The sequence below is a fragment of the Felis catus genome, chromosome E1 (genome assembly GCF_018350175.1).
Source record: "Felis catus isolate Fca126 chromosome E1, F.catus_Fca126_mat1.0, whole genome shotgun sequence".
NCBI lineage: Eukaryota > Metazoa > Chordata > Mammalia > Carnivora > Felidae > Felis > Felis catus.
Genome location: NC_058381.1, coordinates 46391098 through 46405649, shown reverse-complemented (window position 1 = coordinate 46405649; position 14552 = coordinate 46391098). Strand labels below are relative to the sequence as shown.

General features: G+C 43.3%; 1 protein-coding gene across 2 annotated transcripts; it reads right to left on the bottom strand.

Moving 5' to 3' along the window:
- Nucleotides 1-1372: 1372 nt before the first annotated feature.
- On the bottom strand, nt 1373-11439 carry TACO1 (translational activator of cytochrome c oxidase I). Of its 2 annotated transcripts, none has more exons than XM_006940481.4 (5): nt 9684-11439; nt 7934-7983; nt 6435-6562; nt 5748-5925; nt 1373-5419 (listed from the first exon to the last, which is right to left on the bottom strand). In XM_006940481.4, the coding sequence occupies exons 1-5, from the start codon at nt 9961-9963 to the stop codon at nt 5219-5221; spliced, it is 837 nt and encodes a 278-aa protein (XP_006940543.2). In that variant the 5' UTR covers nt 9964-11439; the 3' UTR covers nt 1373-5218. The 2 variants fall into 2 exon arrangements, with proteins under 2 accessions (XP_006940543.2, XP_003997096.2); XM_003997047.6 differs by having other exon boundaries at nt 7877-7983; nt 9684-11216.
- Between the last annotated feature and the right edge of the window lie 3113 nt (nt 11440-14552).

Here is a 14552-nt window from a genome sequence, read left to right as displayed (position 1 = left end):
CATGGTAGAGAACTATAGTACAACCACATAAGTACTTGGCTGAAAAAAAGAGCCTTCTGATTGTCTTTCTTTCTAGCAAGGGCTTTCTTTGAGGGCTTATTTTCCATTGTCTGTATCTTAACCAGCCATCTCAAACATTCCCACGCTGAAGTTACCATATCAGACTTTCTTCTGAGCTCCCAAACATCATCCATTAGCCTCTCAAAGGCACCTCAAATTCTACAGGTTCAAACTGAGTTCATTATTTTCCTCCATAGTTCTTTATTTCTTCTGCCATCTTCAGTTTCCCAAGTTGGGTTCTCAACTCCAAGTTGAGTTCTCTACCTTGGAGAACTCTTCCTCACCATTTCCTTCCTCCCTTCAGCTAATCTTGACCATGTTACCAATCTGTCCACTCCTCTCCCATCCTCAGCTCCACCATCCCAATTGAAACCTAATGTAACAGTATCTACTTATGTCAAAGGGTGATCCTTTTAAAATGGACACCTGATCTTGTCATGCTCTGCTTAAAAATTTTAAGTTTTTTCCTATTGCCCTTAGGATAAGTCGAATATATGAATGTAGTTAAGAAGGCCCTTCAGGACCCAGGCTATTCCTCTCCAGCCACAAGTTTTCCCATTTCCTACCTCTGCCAACCTCATCATATGTTCTGGCCACACTGACCACTGGCAATTTGTTTTGCCTCTTTTCCTCTGCATGTGCTATTTTGTTTTGAACACTCTTCTCCTCCACTTTTGCCTCCATCCTCATCCTTCCAGGAAAGAACTAAGCCTGAACATCACTCCCTCCAGAAAGCCCTTCCAGACAAATACAGTTCTGGGTACCAGAGCACCTAGTACTTTCTTCATCAAAGCACCTGTCCCACTCTGTTGTAATTGGCTCTAAAGGAAGTAGGCACAGAGACAGAAGCTGTCATTCAAATTGGTATGCCTAGCATCTTTAATAGTGCATTAAAAAAAAACATATTTTTTTGAATGAGTAAGTGAACCTCAAATGGGGAGGTCAGTAGTTGTAGCCTCCACAAGTATGTTATGTATCTTTTCTTTCTATATTCTCTCCTCACTCATTTTCCCCATGTGAAGCCTCCCATCTGTGTCATATCTTCTCAAGTCTGTTACCCTGGTTTTACACTGAGTAGATGCCCCTGATTAAATACCTGAACCAGACCTGACTTCAAGGATCACGACCTGCCCCTAGAGCTCAGGGCCTCAGGCAGCCCTGTCATATACAAGCTGCATTACTACTTTCCTTTTTTTTCTTTCAAGAGCAGAGGGACACTTGAACACAAGATAGGGAACAATAAACACAAATGAATGCTCTTTGGGATAGTTCGATGAATTTGGTATAAAAAAAAGAAAACAAAACTACCACCTGATTTTCTGAAAATTCTTTTAATTCAGAGGTAAAGTAGAATATATTCAGGTTACCAGTTCAAACACTTTATCTGCATTGTTAAGGATTGATGTATACCTCATAGAAGATTTTTACAACCATGATATTTTATTTATTATTGACATTAACTTATAGAGAAAAACTGCTTTTCCATTTTGAAATTCCATTTCTATAAATTTATCCAAAGGAACACTTTGCAAATGAGCAAAAGTAAGTAATGTTGATTGCAACATCCAGGATATATTGTGAAGTGAAAAACAAAAACAAAAACAAAAATAGTTTATAAGGCTGAAATGTAGAGGGCAATCACATTTCAGTTTAAAAAAATGTTCATTCATATTTAGTGGGGGGGGGGCAACATTTATTGAGCACTGTCTTAAGCGCTTAACATATATTAACTTACTTAATTCTCAAAATAGCCCTAAGAGATAGATACTATTATCCATATTTTATACATGAAGAAACAGGTACAAAGAGGTGAAGTTCTTGTCCAAGGTTGCTGGCAAATGGAAGAGTTAAAATTTATTCCCCAGAAGATCAGTTCCAATGAGTAGAATAATAAAGAGTAGATTGTTAATGTTGGTTGTATCTTACAAGTAAGGGGGTAGGGAAGTCCCCCATTTGAGGTTCACTTACTCATTCAAAAAAACCCAATGTTACCTTTTTGGCATAGTCAAAAGAAAGATAAAAAGAGGAAAAAGTAGGAACTACTATCCTGTTCAGTGTCCGGGGTTAGCATCAGGAGAGAAAGCCATTTCAGTCAAGACTAATATAGCATCTATCATAACATTCTCTTTTGTCAGACCTACTGGCTCATTTATTTCCTCCTCAGAACGTCTCCAGAGGAGTCCAGGGGACTTGTAAAAGTCTACAAGTTGCGATTTCTTCCAGTGTGAAGTTATACTGACTGTTGTACTATAAGTTTCAGAGAATAAAAAAAAGACAAAAAAATAACTCAGTAACTCATGGTTTTTCTATTGTTGGCTGGAGGCAAAGCCTTCATGGTTCCTATTTGATTCAGCTGGGGCCTCTGGCAGAGTGAAGGCAGCTACAAAGCACATGAACACTTCTTTTAAGAGTCAAGGCTATGTACAGAACTGGTCACCAATACTCCCATCCCACTAAAAGGTCACTTGAAAGTGAGCCCAAGCCAGCTGCAAGGTATTGAATGATTTTGTGTTGCTAAGACAATGACCAAAGACAAGGTAAAGGCAAGCCAGGACCAGACCTCATTCTTCTGACTTTAGGGTATGCCTGACTCCTGGCCTCTCACATGTGGTCTCCCTAGTTGGACAATAATGTGACGAGTTTTCTTTTGAAAAAATGTTTCCCCTGGTAAAATATATGATTATAGAAAATAAAACTCAGTGATAACATCACCATTCAGAGATAACCAGTTTTGAGATTTTGATACACTTCCTTCTGTTTTTTTTTTAAGTTCATACATAGATATGACTAGATTTTAAAATTTGGACCATACTATACAGTTTTTCACATCTTTGTTTTCCACTTAACATTATATTGTAAACATTTTCTGACCTAAAATATTCTTTGAAAAATAAGTTTTAGTAGAAGAATAACTCCTACCCTCTCTAATTAACTATTCAGTTAAATAGTTATTTAACTACTTAACCTATGTAGCTAAAGCGCTCTAGCAGACTTAGAAGCAGAACAGGTCCAAATAAGGTTTCATTTCTGCCTCTTCCATATTAACCTCAGGAAAGACTGTGGGGCACCACCAGGGGTCAGTGCAGAGCCATCTAGTATGCCTTGCTGGAAGAAAATTGGTTACACAAAAATTATTAACAAATCCTACCTATTAGATTAGAGGAATGTTCACATGAGTAGCCAAGTTCCCTTCCAGAGATGGCTTTCCTGGTGCAGATGTCTCATATCAGAAATTATCACATTCCTCCAAATTATAATTATATTCAAAGTTTACAAAACAGAGCTATTTTACAAACCAAGGTCTATCAATAGAAAATGTAGTATTAGACCTATTCTCACCTGCTTGGTATGAGACCATTTGTTCATAAAATACTTGGCCTCATTATTTTATAGGTTTTCTGTGAAAATCAAATAAATAACATATGAAAGAATCATCTTATAAATTACAAAGCAGCACTTCAACTTTAAGTTGCATTATTTTAATGATGTGTTCATCAGATATTTGGATGAGTTATCTCCTATACAAACAAAATTCCAGGTAGTATCATGATTATGAAATGAGGTATAAGAGCATATGCTTTGGCATTTTCATGGTTTATTCATTGGTTTTCCTCCCCCTTGCCTTTGCTTTCCAACTGCTGAAGTCATGATGGAATTAGGGATCTTTTCCTAGAAGGAGGAAGTTATTATTTATAGCCAAATTGGTTTTTCTTCTTTTCCTCATTTACCTGAGGCTCCTTCAGGAAAATTACTGAGTTCAGAACTGGCTTAAAAAACTTGAGTAGGTGAATAATAGGGATCAAAAAGCTACTCCAGGCTTGACATGCTTGACGGGCTCCAGCACAGGTGATTGGCACTCTTGGTCTCTCTAAACCCAAAAGTGACTCTGAAGAGCATAATGTACACAGGGTCCTATTCCCCAGCTGTCAGGCTCTGACTCAGTCCTTCACCCTTCCTTCTATTCTCATTTCCTCTCCAGTTCCCAGTGCCCCATCATTTAGCAGCAGGGATGAAAAGGAGACAGGGTGGGTGTTCTGGGGATCAAGCAAGTTTCAAAACCAGCATGGCACAGCCTTTCCTGAGAGCAGTCCAATCTGCTCACAGGTCCACTCTGACCAATCTCAGAACACATGGAAGGCTGGGCAAAGCAGGGCCTGGGAGTCCCTTATTATTGGCACTTGGGTTTCCTACTGGGTTAGAACCTTAAGCTCTCTGGCAGAAGCAGGGCACAGAGGCCACCTGAAGAGAACAAGGATGCAGGCACAGCAGCTCACACTGCCCTAGGATAGCTCCAGCAGACAGAAGTCCTGTGTCTGACCTCTGAGGTCTTATGCCTTAGGGCAGGATCTAACTCAGGGCACCAAATAAATAGCCTGTACTCCTGGTAAGTACAGGTCTTGGTACACAGGTGTTTGACAAATACTATTTGCATGATCAGTGACAGGTTTAGGCCATTAAACCAGCATTAGAGCACAAAGTAGTACCCAAAGAGAGCTACATTTCTTTGGTCAATTAAAAAAAAAAAAGTTCTGGAGTAGTGGAACTAAACCCATAGATGTCAAAGGAAGTCAAGAGGGTTCCAACAGCTGGACAAAAACCCACACAATAGCAGTGCAGCAACCCACATCAATCACCTTATTATTATTATTATTTTTTTCAATCACCTTATTTAAGAGTAGCTTCCGAGGTGCCTGGGTGGCTCAGTTGATTATCTGGCTCTTGATTTCGGCTCAGGTCATTTGTGGGACTGAGCCCTGTGTCAGGCTCCATGCTGAGAGTGGAGCCTGCTTGAGATTCTCTCTCCCTCTGCCCCTCTACCTTGCTCAGGCATTCTCCCTCTCTCTCTTAAAAAAAAAAAAAGTAGTTTATAGTACATGGGTCCTCAGGGCACCTATCCTTCCCTGAGATCAGAGTCTGATTAGCTGGCTGTTTCCACCCTGCATCCAGGAGGGCTATGAGACATCAGCAGAACTGACAAAGAGGCCCCACAGAGATGTAGTGATTCCCTTGGCCTCAAAGGGCTGCAGGTCTTGGTTTTGTGTCTCCTAAGCTGCTAGGTCTCCAATCTGCTTCAGTCTCAGAGTACGCTGCAAAAGCCTGTGCTCCAGAAAGGGCTGCCAGTTGCCTAGGAAGGACCTCATGGGCACATACAGCCTGGTTACTCAATGTTGTCATAGACCTGGATCACATCCTCGTGGTTGCCAAGAGCCTGGATGAGAAGGGCAGCCTGCTCCAGGTCGGGGTCAGCGAGCCGCACCTTTGTGTTGGGGATGAATTCTAGCGAACAGGACACAGAACACAAGCCCAGCGAGTCCAGCTTCTTCCTCACTTGATGCAGTGAAGAGGCATCACAAATAAACTAGGGACAAAGGAAAGTCTGGTGAGGAGTCAGGAGGTAACAGGGTAAGGCCAGTCAGAACTCTGCAAAACCTGAATGCAATTACTATTATGAATCACCAGATTTAAGTTCTTTACGAGCAGAGATATAGTTTTCAGAGTTCTGAATCCTTCTCAAAGTCCTCAGTAAGCCCTTTCCAGTATTCACTTAATAAATGTTTGTGCAATGTGTGAACTCTTTATGTCACCTGTACCCCAGGGCACAAAAGAAGAAACCGAGAGAGGCATGCCTTAACGCATCTATTAGGACCCTCTCAGAAGTCCACCAAACACTAAGTCTTCACACTCACTTTAAAAATGTTCTTTTCCTCTTCGTCTTCAGTTTCCTTGACATCTTCAGCTCCTGCTTCAATTGCCATCTCCAGGGCACGCTCTAGGTTCACGGCTTTCTTCTCTCGGTCCTCCACTCCAACCACGATCACCCCCTTTTTGTCAAAGGAGTGGCGAGCTCCATCAGCCATCATTCCCCTAAAAGGAAAGGAAATGCGCCAGACCAAATGCCTTTAGACTCAGCCTCCACATAGCACTGCGTTCTAATACTCTTATTTCCCACCCAGCCTTCGGAGTATAGACATACATACTTCTGAAGGAGAAGATGCAGCTACGACCTGGCAAGGGAATAATCCAAACATATCTCCGTCCCCTACTTTCTGCCCTGATTGGAGTTTAGTGGATGCAAAAACTTTGCTCATCTTTTAAGATTCCAGTCTCGGTAGTACATTTTAAGACCTGGACATTATATGGCTACACATGAGGAAAATAGGTCAAAGAGCCCCTTCTACATCTAACGAACAAGTCTTCTGGATCCTGCCCAGTACAGAATAAAACAAGGGAGAAGAAATGATCCCACTTGGATTCTGCTAAGGATGAAGTGTGCTTAAAACCTGAAACACCGCCAAGAACAACAGTATTTTCCTTGCAAAGAATTGGAACTTTAAGGCTTCATAGCCTTCCACTTTCCCTATACATATACCTACCCGTTCTTGTTCAGGATATGTCTGATGTCTGAATGGCACTTGGAGCCACTGTTGGATAATGCCTCAATGAGCAGGGAAGAGCCACCAGGGCCTCGGCCCTCATACAGCAAATAAACATCCTTGGTTTTCTGCAATAAACAACATGAGCACATTTTCCTGTTTCCCAGTTCCCTCCTGCATCCCAGCCCAGAACACAGATAACAACTCCATGGGAGGGACTCTCTGGAGTAGAGCTTAGACTCTCAAGTCTTTATTGTTGTCCCCCACCTCTGAGAGGTGGCCCTTGGGACCAACTTTTGAGGTAACTGAAAGTATAACCCCTTACTGGGAAGGGAGTCTGTTTCTCTGGTCCCTGAACAATCAGTCAGCCATCTCCCAGTTTCATTTCCTCCCTGTCCCGGCTGAATCTCACATCTAACACACACACACCCCGCCCCCCAACTCCCACCAAGACTCCTCCTCCTATGCCCACCCCGCATGAAACCCATCGGTGAAGTCTCCCCTGGGGTGCTGAGTACTGCTTCAGGAAATAGCACACCTGGGCCCTATCATAAGAACCACTGAAAATAGCAGGGCCACAAAATTCAAACAATTCATCAGAAGTCTAATGACCAATCAATCTCATCTGGACCTTCCATGCCACCTCCATTTATCCCTTGCCTGCACAACTTTCATGACTCTCTCCAAGCACCCTGCCCTGCTGCCTTTCCAGGAACTCCCAAATGACAATTTCTTCCTTCCACAGCCCACATGAAGGCAGTATTTATAAATGGTTAAAGAACAGGCCCTAGAGTCTGTCTGGTTTCAAGTCTGTCATTTTCTCTGTGACTTGGTCACCTAATCTTTCTGTTTCCCGGTTTCCACTTAAGGTTGTTTTGCGGATTCAGTGAGATAACGCACACAAAGTTCTTATCAAAGTGTTTGGCCTAGAGTAAGCACTCAATAATTATTGGCTATTAAGATGATTATCATTCCTCAAATCCTTCCTACTTGTCCCAGAGGAAGAGGTGTCCTCTCACGTGGGCTCAAAGACAATTCACATAACTGGGCTCTACATCCTTGCCCCTCCCACCATCACTATTGCCCCTGTCTTTCTACTGGCTCTTCTCCTTTAGGGCATAAATATCTGAAAAACAAACCTTTTCTCAATCTAATATTCCCCACACTGTGTCCCTTCTTTCTCTCTCATCTCCTCACATACTTGGCTAAGCAGTCCTAGGTCCCTAGGCCATATGCTTTTGTACATTGTCTATTCATCCTGTTCCTGATTATGCTCCCACAACCAATGTCCAAGGACACAGAGCCCCCAGAAGGCTCTGTATTGAGGGTATCGACCACAATGCTACTCTTCTCTCTGATAATTTCAGAGTGTTTAGTGGCCTTCCAGACATGGGCCCCGGAGGGGCTGTGATCAATAAGAAAATGTCAAAGTGAGGACACACCCCCATTTTCAGTGATGCCTCAATCGTTGACTTGGGCATGTGCTTGCTGCGACACACCTCTAAGATGTTGGCCAGACTGCTGTTGAGTTCAGGGTTGGGGCCTCCTTCTGAGATAGAGAGAAAAGAGTGAGTGAAAACACTGCATTACAGCCAGGGGGAAAGAAGGGATTTCTGCCACTCTACCCACCTCCAGCCAGAAGAGCAGCAGGTCGCCACTTAGCTCTCAGTTCATTTAGAACATTAATTCAGCGTTTGAATACAGAGAAGTATTTTGGAAAAGAAGGTTCTAATTCACTCTTTAAGGGCGGATATCTTCCTGCTAGGTTTCAGTGAACACCACTTTGAATCGGGTAAGAAATGAAAATGGTACCAACACTTCCTGGACTTATTAATACCCCTTGCTCTGACACCACTATTTTGTAATTATTGAAACATTCACATGACAGCATGCAATCACGCTGTCTCTAAGAGTAGGGGCTATATCTCATTGTCTTGTATTACTAGTGCACATAACAAACATTCAATACTGTTATCTAACTCAGCATCAAGATTTTAGAAGAAAAGGAAGCAAAGAGAAATATCAGGCATGAGTTCTAGGGGTAAACTTATATTTACTGAGTGCCTATTATGCACCAGAAATGACCTCAAGGTAGGCACTATCCCTGTTTTAGATTAGAAAACTGAAACTCGGGGAACCTGGGTGGCTCAGTTGGTTAAGTGTCCGACTCCAGCTCAGGTCATGATCTCATCATTTATGAGTTCGAGCCCTGCGTCAGGCTCTGTGCTGACAGCTCAGAGCCTGGAGCCTGCTTCAGATTCAGTGTCTCCTTCTCTCTGTCCCTCCTCTGCTTGCACTCTCTCTCTCGCTCTCAAAAATAAATAAACATGGGGTGCCTGGGTGGCGCAGTCGGTTAAGCGTCCGACTTCAGCCAGGTCACGATCTCGCGGTCCGTGAGTTCGAGCCCCGCGTCAGGCTCTGGGCTGATGGCTCAGAGCCTGGAGCCTGTTTCCGATTCTGTGTCTCCCTCTCTCTCTGCCCCTCCCCCATTCATGCTCTGTCTCTCTCTGTCCCAAAAATAAATAAAAAACGTTGAAAAAAAATTAAAAAAAAACCAAACATTTAAAAAAATAAAGAAAGAAAACTGAAACTCATCAAGGTTAAGCCATTTGCTCAAAGTCATACAGTTAGTAAGTGACAGAAACCAAGTCTTCTTGACTCTGAAGTCCATAATTTTTACAGGACTTGTTCTCCACTCCTATAGGTATCTGACACTAAATACAAAAACAAACAAACAAAAAAGCCTTTCTACAGTGGCTACACAGTTGAAAAACCCGTGCTTGCAAACTTACCTTCCAAGAAAATGTGTCTTAGGAAACCCTAACAAAGCAAACTGAGTCTGGGCAACTAACAGCTTTACTCAACGCCCCTGCCACACAACCTATGTGCTATCAGAGGGGACTAGAGGGTTTGATTTGTCTCTACTGAAAAGACACACGAGTGACCTTACCCTTAGGGTCTGTTTCTAAGAAGTACCCAGCTACACTCTAGAATGAAGTCACTTTCACCATTATCATCCTAAGAGCAACTCTGTGACAAGCAGGCATACGCTCAGCATCTGGAAAGGTGAGTGGAGACCTACAGTGTAGGGAGGTGTTTTGAACGTTTATAAAGTGGGCAACGGTGAGTACTAGGAAAAGAAAAGAATATGAAGGACCAAGGATCGGGGTTGGCTCTGGTTTAGCTCTGGGAGGCAAGCGAGGCTTTGGGCGCGGAGAGGACAGCAGCGGACGACCGTCAGGTTCTTACCTTTAACCGCCAGGCGGATGCTCAAACAGAGCTTGGAGAAGATGCGACTCCTTTCGGCGTCCTTGGGACCCTTGATATGCCGGACTTTGGACCACTTGTTGTGCCCTGCGGGGACCGCCGCGCTGAGGTGCAGCGTCCTGCCCGGAGCGGGGTTGCAGCCCGTGGGCTCAGGTTGGGAGGCCGCGAGGGTGGACGGAAGAGCCGCCCGGACACCGGGGCCTTGCGCCCACAAGCACCGGGCAGGAACTCTGCCTAGGCTGACAGCGGCCCAAGACGCCATCGGCTCCGACCCTGGGCCAAGGTCAGCAAGAGCAGCCAAAGAGCAGCGACCACGGTCAGCCCGTGGTGTCCGCCAGAGAAACAAGCAGGTCCCGAGCTTGCGGCTACCTCCGCCCTTCACCGGAGACCCAAGTGCTCAGGCCAGGCCGGGGAAGCAGTGACACGAAGCACCCTGCACCATCCCCGCGGAAGCCGGGAGTGGGTGCCCTCGATAAAGTAACACACTTCCTTTCCCCGGTCCGTTCCGGAAACGTGCCCCCATCGCCCGCAAAATCCGTTCCGCCTCGCGGTACTCGCTTGTTTGTCGTACCTGTGCAGAGCTGGGGCAAAGCGGGGCGACCTTTTTTTTTAAGCTGTAACTAATAGTTCACTTAGGAATTTATTATTGTTATTATCCAAGCTTCTTTGCGATGGGCTCGGCACTCTCCTCGTACTTTGCCGTATTAGAAACATCAGATTACTCCTAGTACTTCTCCCAGTTCCTTTGTTCAACACAAACCTGTCTTTGCTGGTCTTTGTTCCACTTGACTTCACCTGGCTAACTTTTGTTTTCCTTCAAGATTCAGCTCAGGCATCATTTTCCACCAAATGGAAACATCTCCAGATTCTCCAGTCGGGTTCAGATGCCCTACTTTGTGCTCACATAACTCTTCATACACGTCTGTACCTTAGCACATGACTTTTTAATATAAACATGTTTATGGCTCTGCCACAGTATTAAATTCTTTGAGAGCAGGTTGGTACCCTTGTGTCTGGCACAGTTCTTCGGGTTTTTTGTTTTGTTTTGTTTTAAACAGCTTTATTGACATGATTTACATGTCATACAAGTCACCAATTTAAAGTGTATAATGGCTTTTAGTGTATGTATTCACAGATTTGTGTTGCCATCATAACAATCAATTTTACATTTTAGTCACCCCAGAAAGAAACCTTTTACCCATTAGTCATTGCCCATTTCCCCCCAATTCCCTCAGTCCTAGGAAACCACCAATTTACTTCTGCCTCTATGGGTTTGCCTATTCTGAACATCTCATGTGAACAGAATCATACAATATGTGGTCCTCTGTGACTGCCTTCTTTCACTTAGCATATAGTGTTTTTAGGGTTCATCCATGTAGCATATGTCAGTATTTCATTCCTTTTAATTGCCAAAAAATATTCCATTGTATGGATATACCAATTTTATTTACCCATTCATCAGTTGATGGACATTTGGGTTGTTTCCACCTTTTGACTATTATGAATAATATTGTCATGAACATTTATGTTCAAGTTTTTGTACAGACATGTTTTTGTTTCTCTTGGGTATATAACAAGGAGTGGAACTGGTGGATTGTATAGTAACTCCATTTAACCTTTTGAGGAACTGCCACAGTTTTCTAAAACAGTTGCATTATTTTACATTCCCAACAGCAACATATGAGGTTTCCACTTTTCTGTACATTCTTGCCAACACTTATCTCTTTTTGACTATAGCTGTTGACATCCTAGTGGGTATGAAGTGGTTTCTTTTTTTTTTTTAATGTTTATTCATTTTGAGACAGAGAGACATAGCATGAGGGGGGGAAGGGCTGAGAGAGAGGGAGACAACAGCATCCGAAGCAGGCTCCAGGCTCTGAGCTGTCAGCACAGAGCCTGATACGGGGCTCGAACTCACGAGCTCTGGGATCATGACCTGAGCTGAAGTAGGACGCTTAACCCACTGAGCCACCCAGGTGCCCCATGAAGTGGTTTCTCATTGTGGTTTTGATTTGTATTTCCCTAATGACGAATGATGTCAAACATCTTTTCATGTGCTTATGAAAATACTATTCATAGATAGTATTACTTTTTGTAATTTAAAAATATAGTTTATTTTTTATTTATTTATTTAAAAAATTTTTTTTTCAACGTTTATTTATTTTTGGGACAGAGAGAGACAGAGCATGAACGGGGGAGGGGCAGAGAGAGAGGGAGACACAGAATCGGAAACAGGCTCCAGGCTCTGAGCCATCAGCCCAGAGCCCGACGCGGGGCTCGAACTCACGGACCGCGAGATCGTGACCTGGCTGAAGTTGGACGCTTAACCGACTGCGCCACCCAGGTGCCCCTAAAAATATAGTTTAATATAAATGTTACTTTGAATAGCAAAAAGCAAATTAAGAGAATTTATAATTGCAAATAAGCATAAAGGCCAAAGTGAAGTTTGAGGTTGCCCTTGTCCAATCAGCCTAAGTCTACCAAGGCAAATCTGTAGTTCAACAAAGTCAGACTATAGACTCACCGCAACAAGGAAAACTGCGCACTATAGGGGTGGTGGGGTGTCTCACCAAACAAAGGAAAAGATTTGTATATGTACTAATATAGTATAATATAGTATATGTACTAATATAGTATATGTACTAATATACATATAGTATGGACAAAGGTGGAGGTTAGGCGAAATTTCAATGAAATAGAGTTTGATAGGCTCAAAGGAACACAGAGCTGTATGAAAAGTGGGTGAACATCAGTTCTGGACTGCAAAGCAGACAGAGTTTAGTTTCTGTGGAAACTACAAAGCTAAGTGGGGAATGCTATATTCAAAAACCCCTGCTCTGAGGTTCTATACCTGGTTGGAAATCAAGGCTGCTTCTCTGCCAGTGATTTGGATTCTCCAAGCAAGACTGTAGGTCTTCATTCTCACAGATATCATTTCAAACAGCAAACTTTCTGACAGTCTATGATTTTAGAGAACAAAGTTTTTCAGTGAATTAAAAAAAGAAAAGAAAGTAGTCACTGTTATGACACAGCTATGCTTGGGAGAAATATTGTTTCTTGTTAACTTTGCAGCTGCTTTTATCTGTGTCTCTATCTGTGATGAACAGCAGGGCGGAGTTTTACTTTCTCAGTCTGAGCTAATACTTAACTGTTCTCAAGATAAATTCACAGATGACTGAACCATTCTAGAGCCTGGTTTTCAGGATCATTGAAGTCATGGTATGACAGAGATATAACTATTTATCTGCCACTTTTATTTCCTCTTCCGAGGCACACAGGAAGATGATCTTCTTGACCTTCCTTGGAATCATGTGACTAAATCTGGCAGATATGGGCAGAAGTGAGTAAGCCACTTCCAGACCCTACCTTGAAAAACGTATCTCTCCCTCCCACATGTTCTGGATGATCTAGCTGACCAACCTCCAAAGAACTTCATGTAAGCAAAAAGTAAAATTTTGTTGTGTTCAGTCTGAGGCTTGGGGGTTTGTTCCTGCAGCTTAGCCCAGGCTATCAAGGTGAATAATGCCAGTATTGACTCTCCCAGGTCTCCCCTTAAAAAACAAAGAGCAGGAATCTCATATTTCCCATAAAATGCAGGTTGTCAGACCATACAGCACAATTCTAACAGAGCCAGAAGGTGCTTATTTTGCCACACAGTTTAAACTCTTAGAGTGCACACTTCTTTCCCAGACTCACTGCCATCCCCAGATCAACGCTTCCAACACAATGGCAACTACTTGCCAAATACTGCCTCATGGCATCAATCACAATTTGCCCTTCTTCTCTTCCCTTGAAATGGTTAAACATGAGCACAGAATGAAAATAAAAATAAACGGAGGGAGTGTTCGTCTAGGACCCGGAGCATTTGAATAGCAGTGGGGATAGGCACTCCTCCCTCCTACCAAATTGGGGCGTAGGCTGAGCAAACTGGCCTGGTCGCGGAAACCCTAGTTAGCCATCAGAACCTGGTGTCCAAACCCTGAGGGTCTGGGAGTTATCATTTGTCATCTTTCACAGCCAATAGTTCACTGAATCTTATTACCCCATCTCTTAAGTCTCTTCAGTTATGCCCTGTCCTCTCCTTCCTGCTGTTCCCGCTTTAGTTCAGGCTTTTACTTTTTCTCATCCTGATTATTATAATAGGTGAACTGACTCCATTTCACCTCCTACTCAGGCATTTTTTTTCATGGCCTCCTAAAGTGCCATTCAGAGCATGACTTCCCTCTATGTAAATTTTCCAAAGTCTCATATAGGAGTTAAGGCCTGAACTTTCTGCAAAGCACAAAAGATTCTGCTTCATCTGGCTCCTGCTTACCTCTCTAGCCTCATTTCCTGCCATTCCCCATACAAAACCCCGTATCAACTTCTATTTCTCTGAATATGGCCATATTATTTCTTGCCTCTAGAGTTGTATGTGGATATTCTCTCTGCCTTAAATGTCTTTCCCTATTCCCGGAGAACTCCTACTCAGCCTTCGAAACCCAGTTCAAACATCCTTCATCTTGTGAAGTTTTCCCTGACCTCTTCTGGCTCCTACTCAGATCACCCAGGTGATCACCTCCTCTGGGTGATCACCTCCTCCTCAGGAGGCAGCCTGTAAGCCTAAACATACCCATTATTGCATAACACTGCCAGTAATTGTTTATGTGGATGTCTCCTCTGGGAGACTGCAAGTAATTTGAGGGCCATGGCCCCTGGCATAGGGTAGATGCTCTGTGTTTGGTTAAAGGTGATGAGTCAGGCTGTCAGATAGTGTGATGGGCTGGGGCAGACTCTAATCCCCCAGCCAGAGTCTCTGGAATGTGCCCACAGTGGCAGAATGGGAAGAACTGAATTCATTACAAGAAGAAA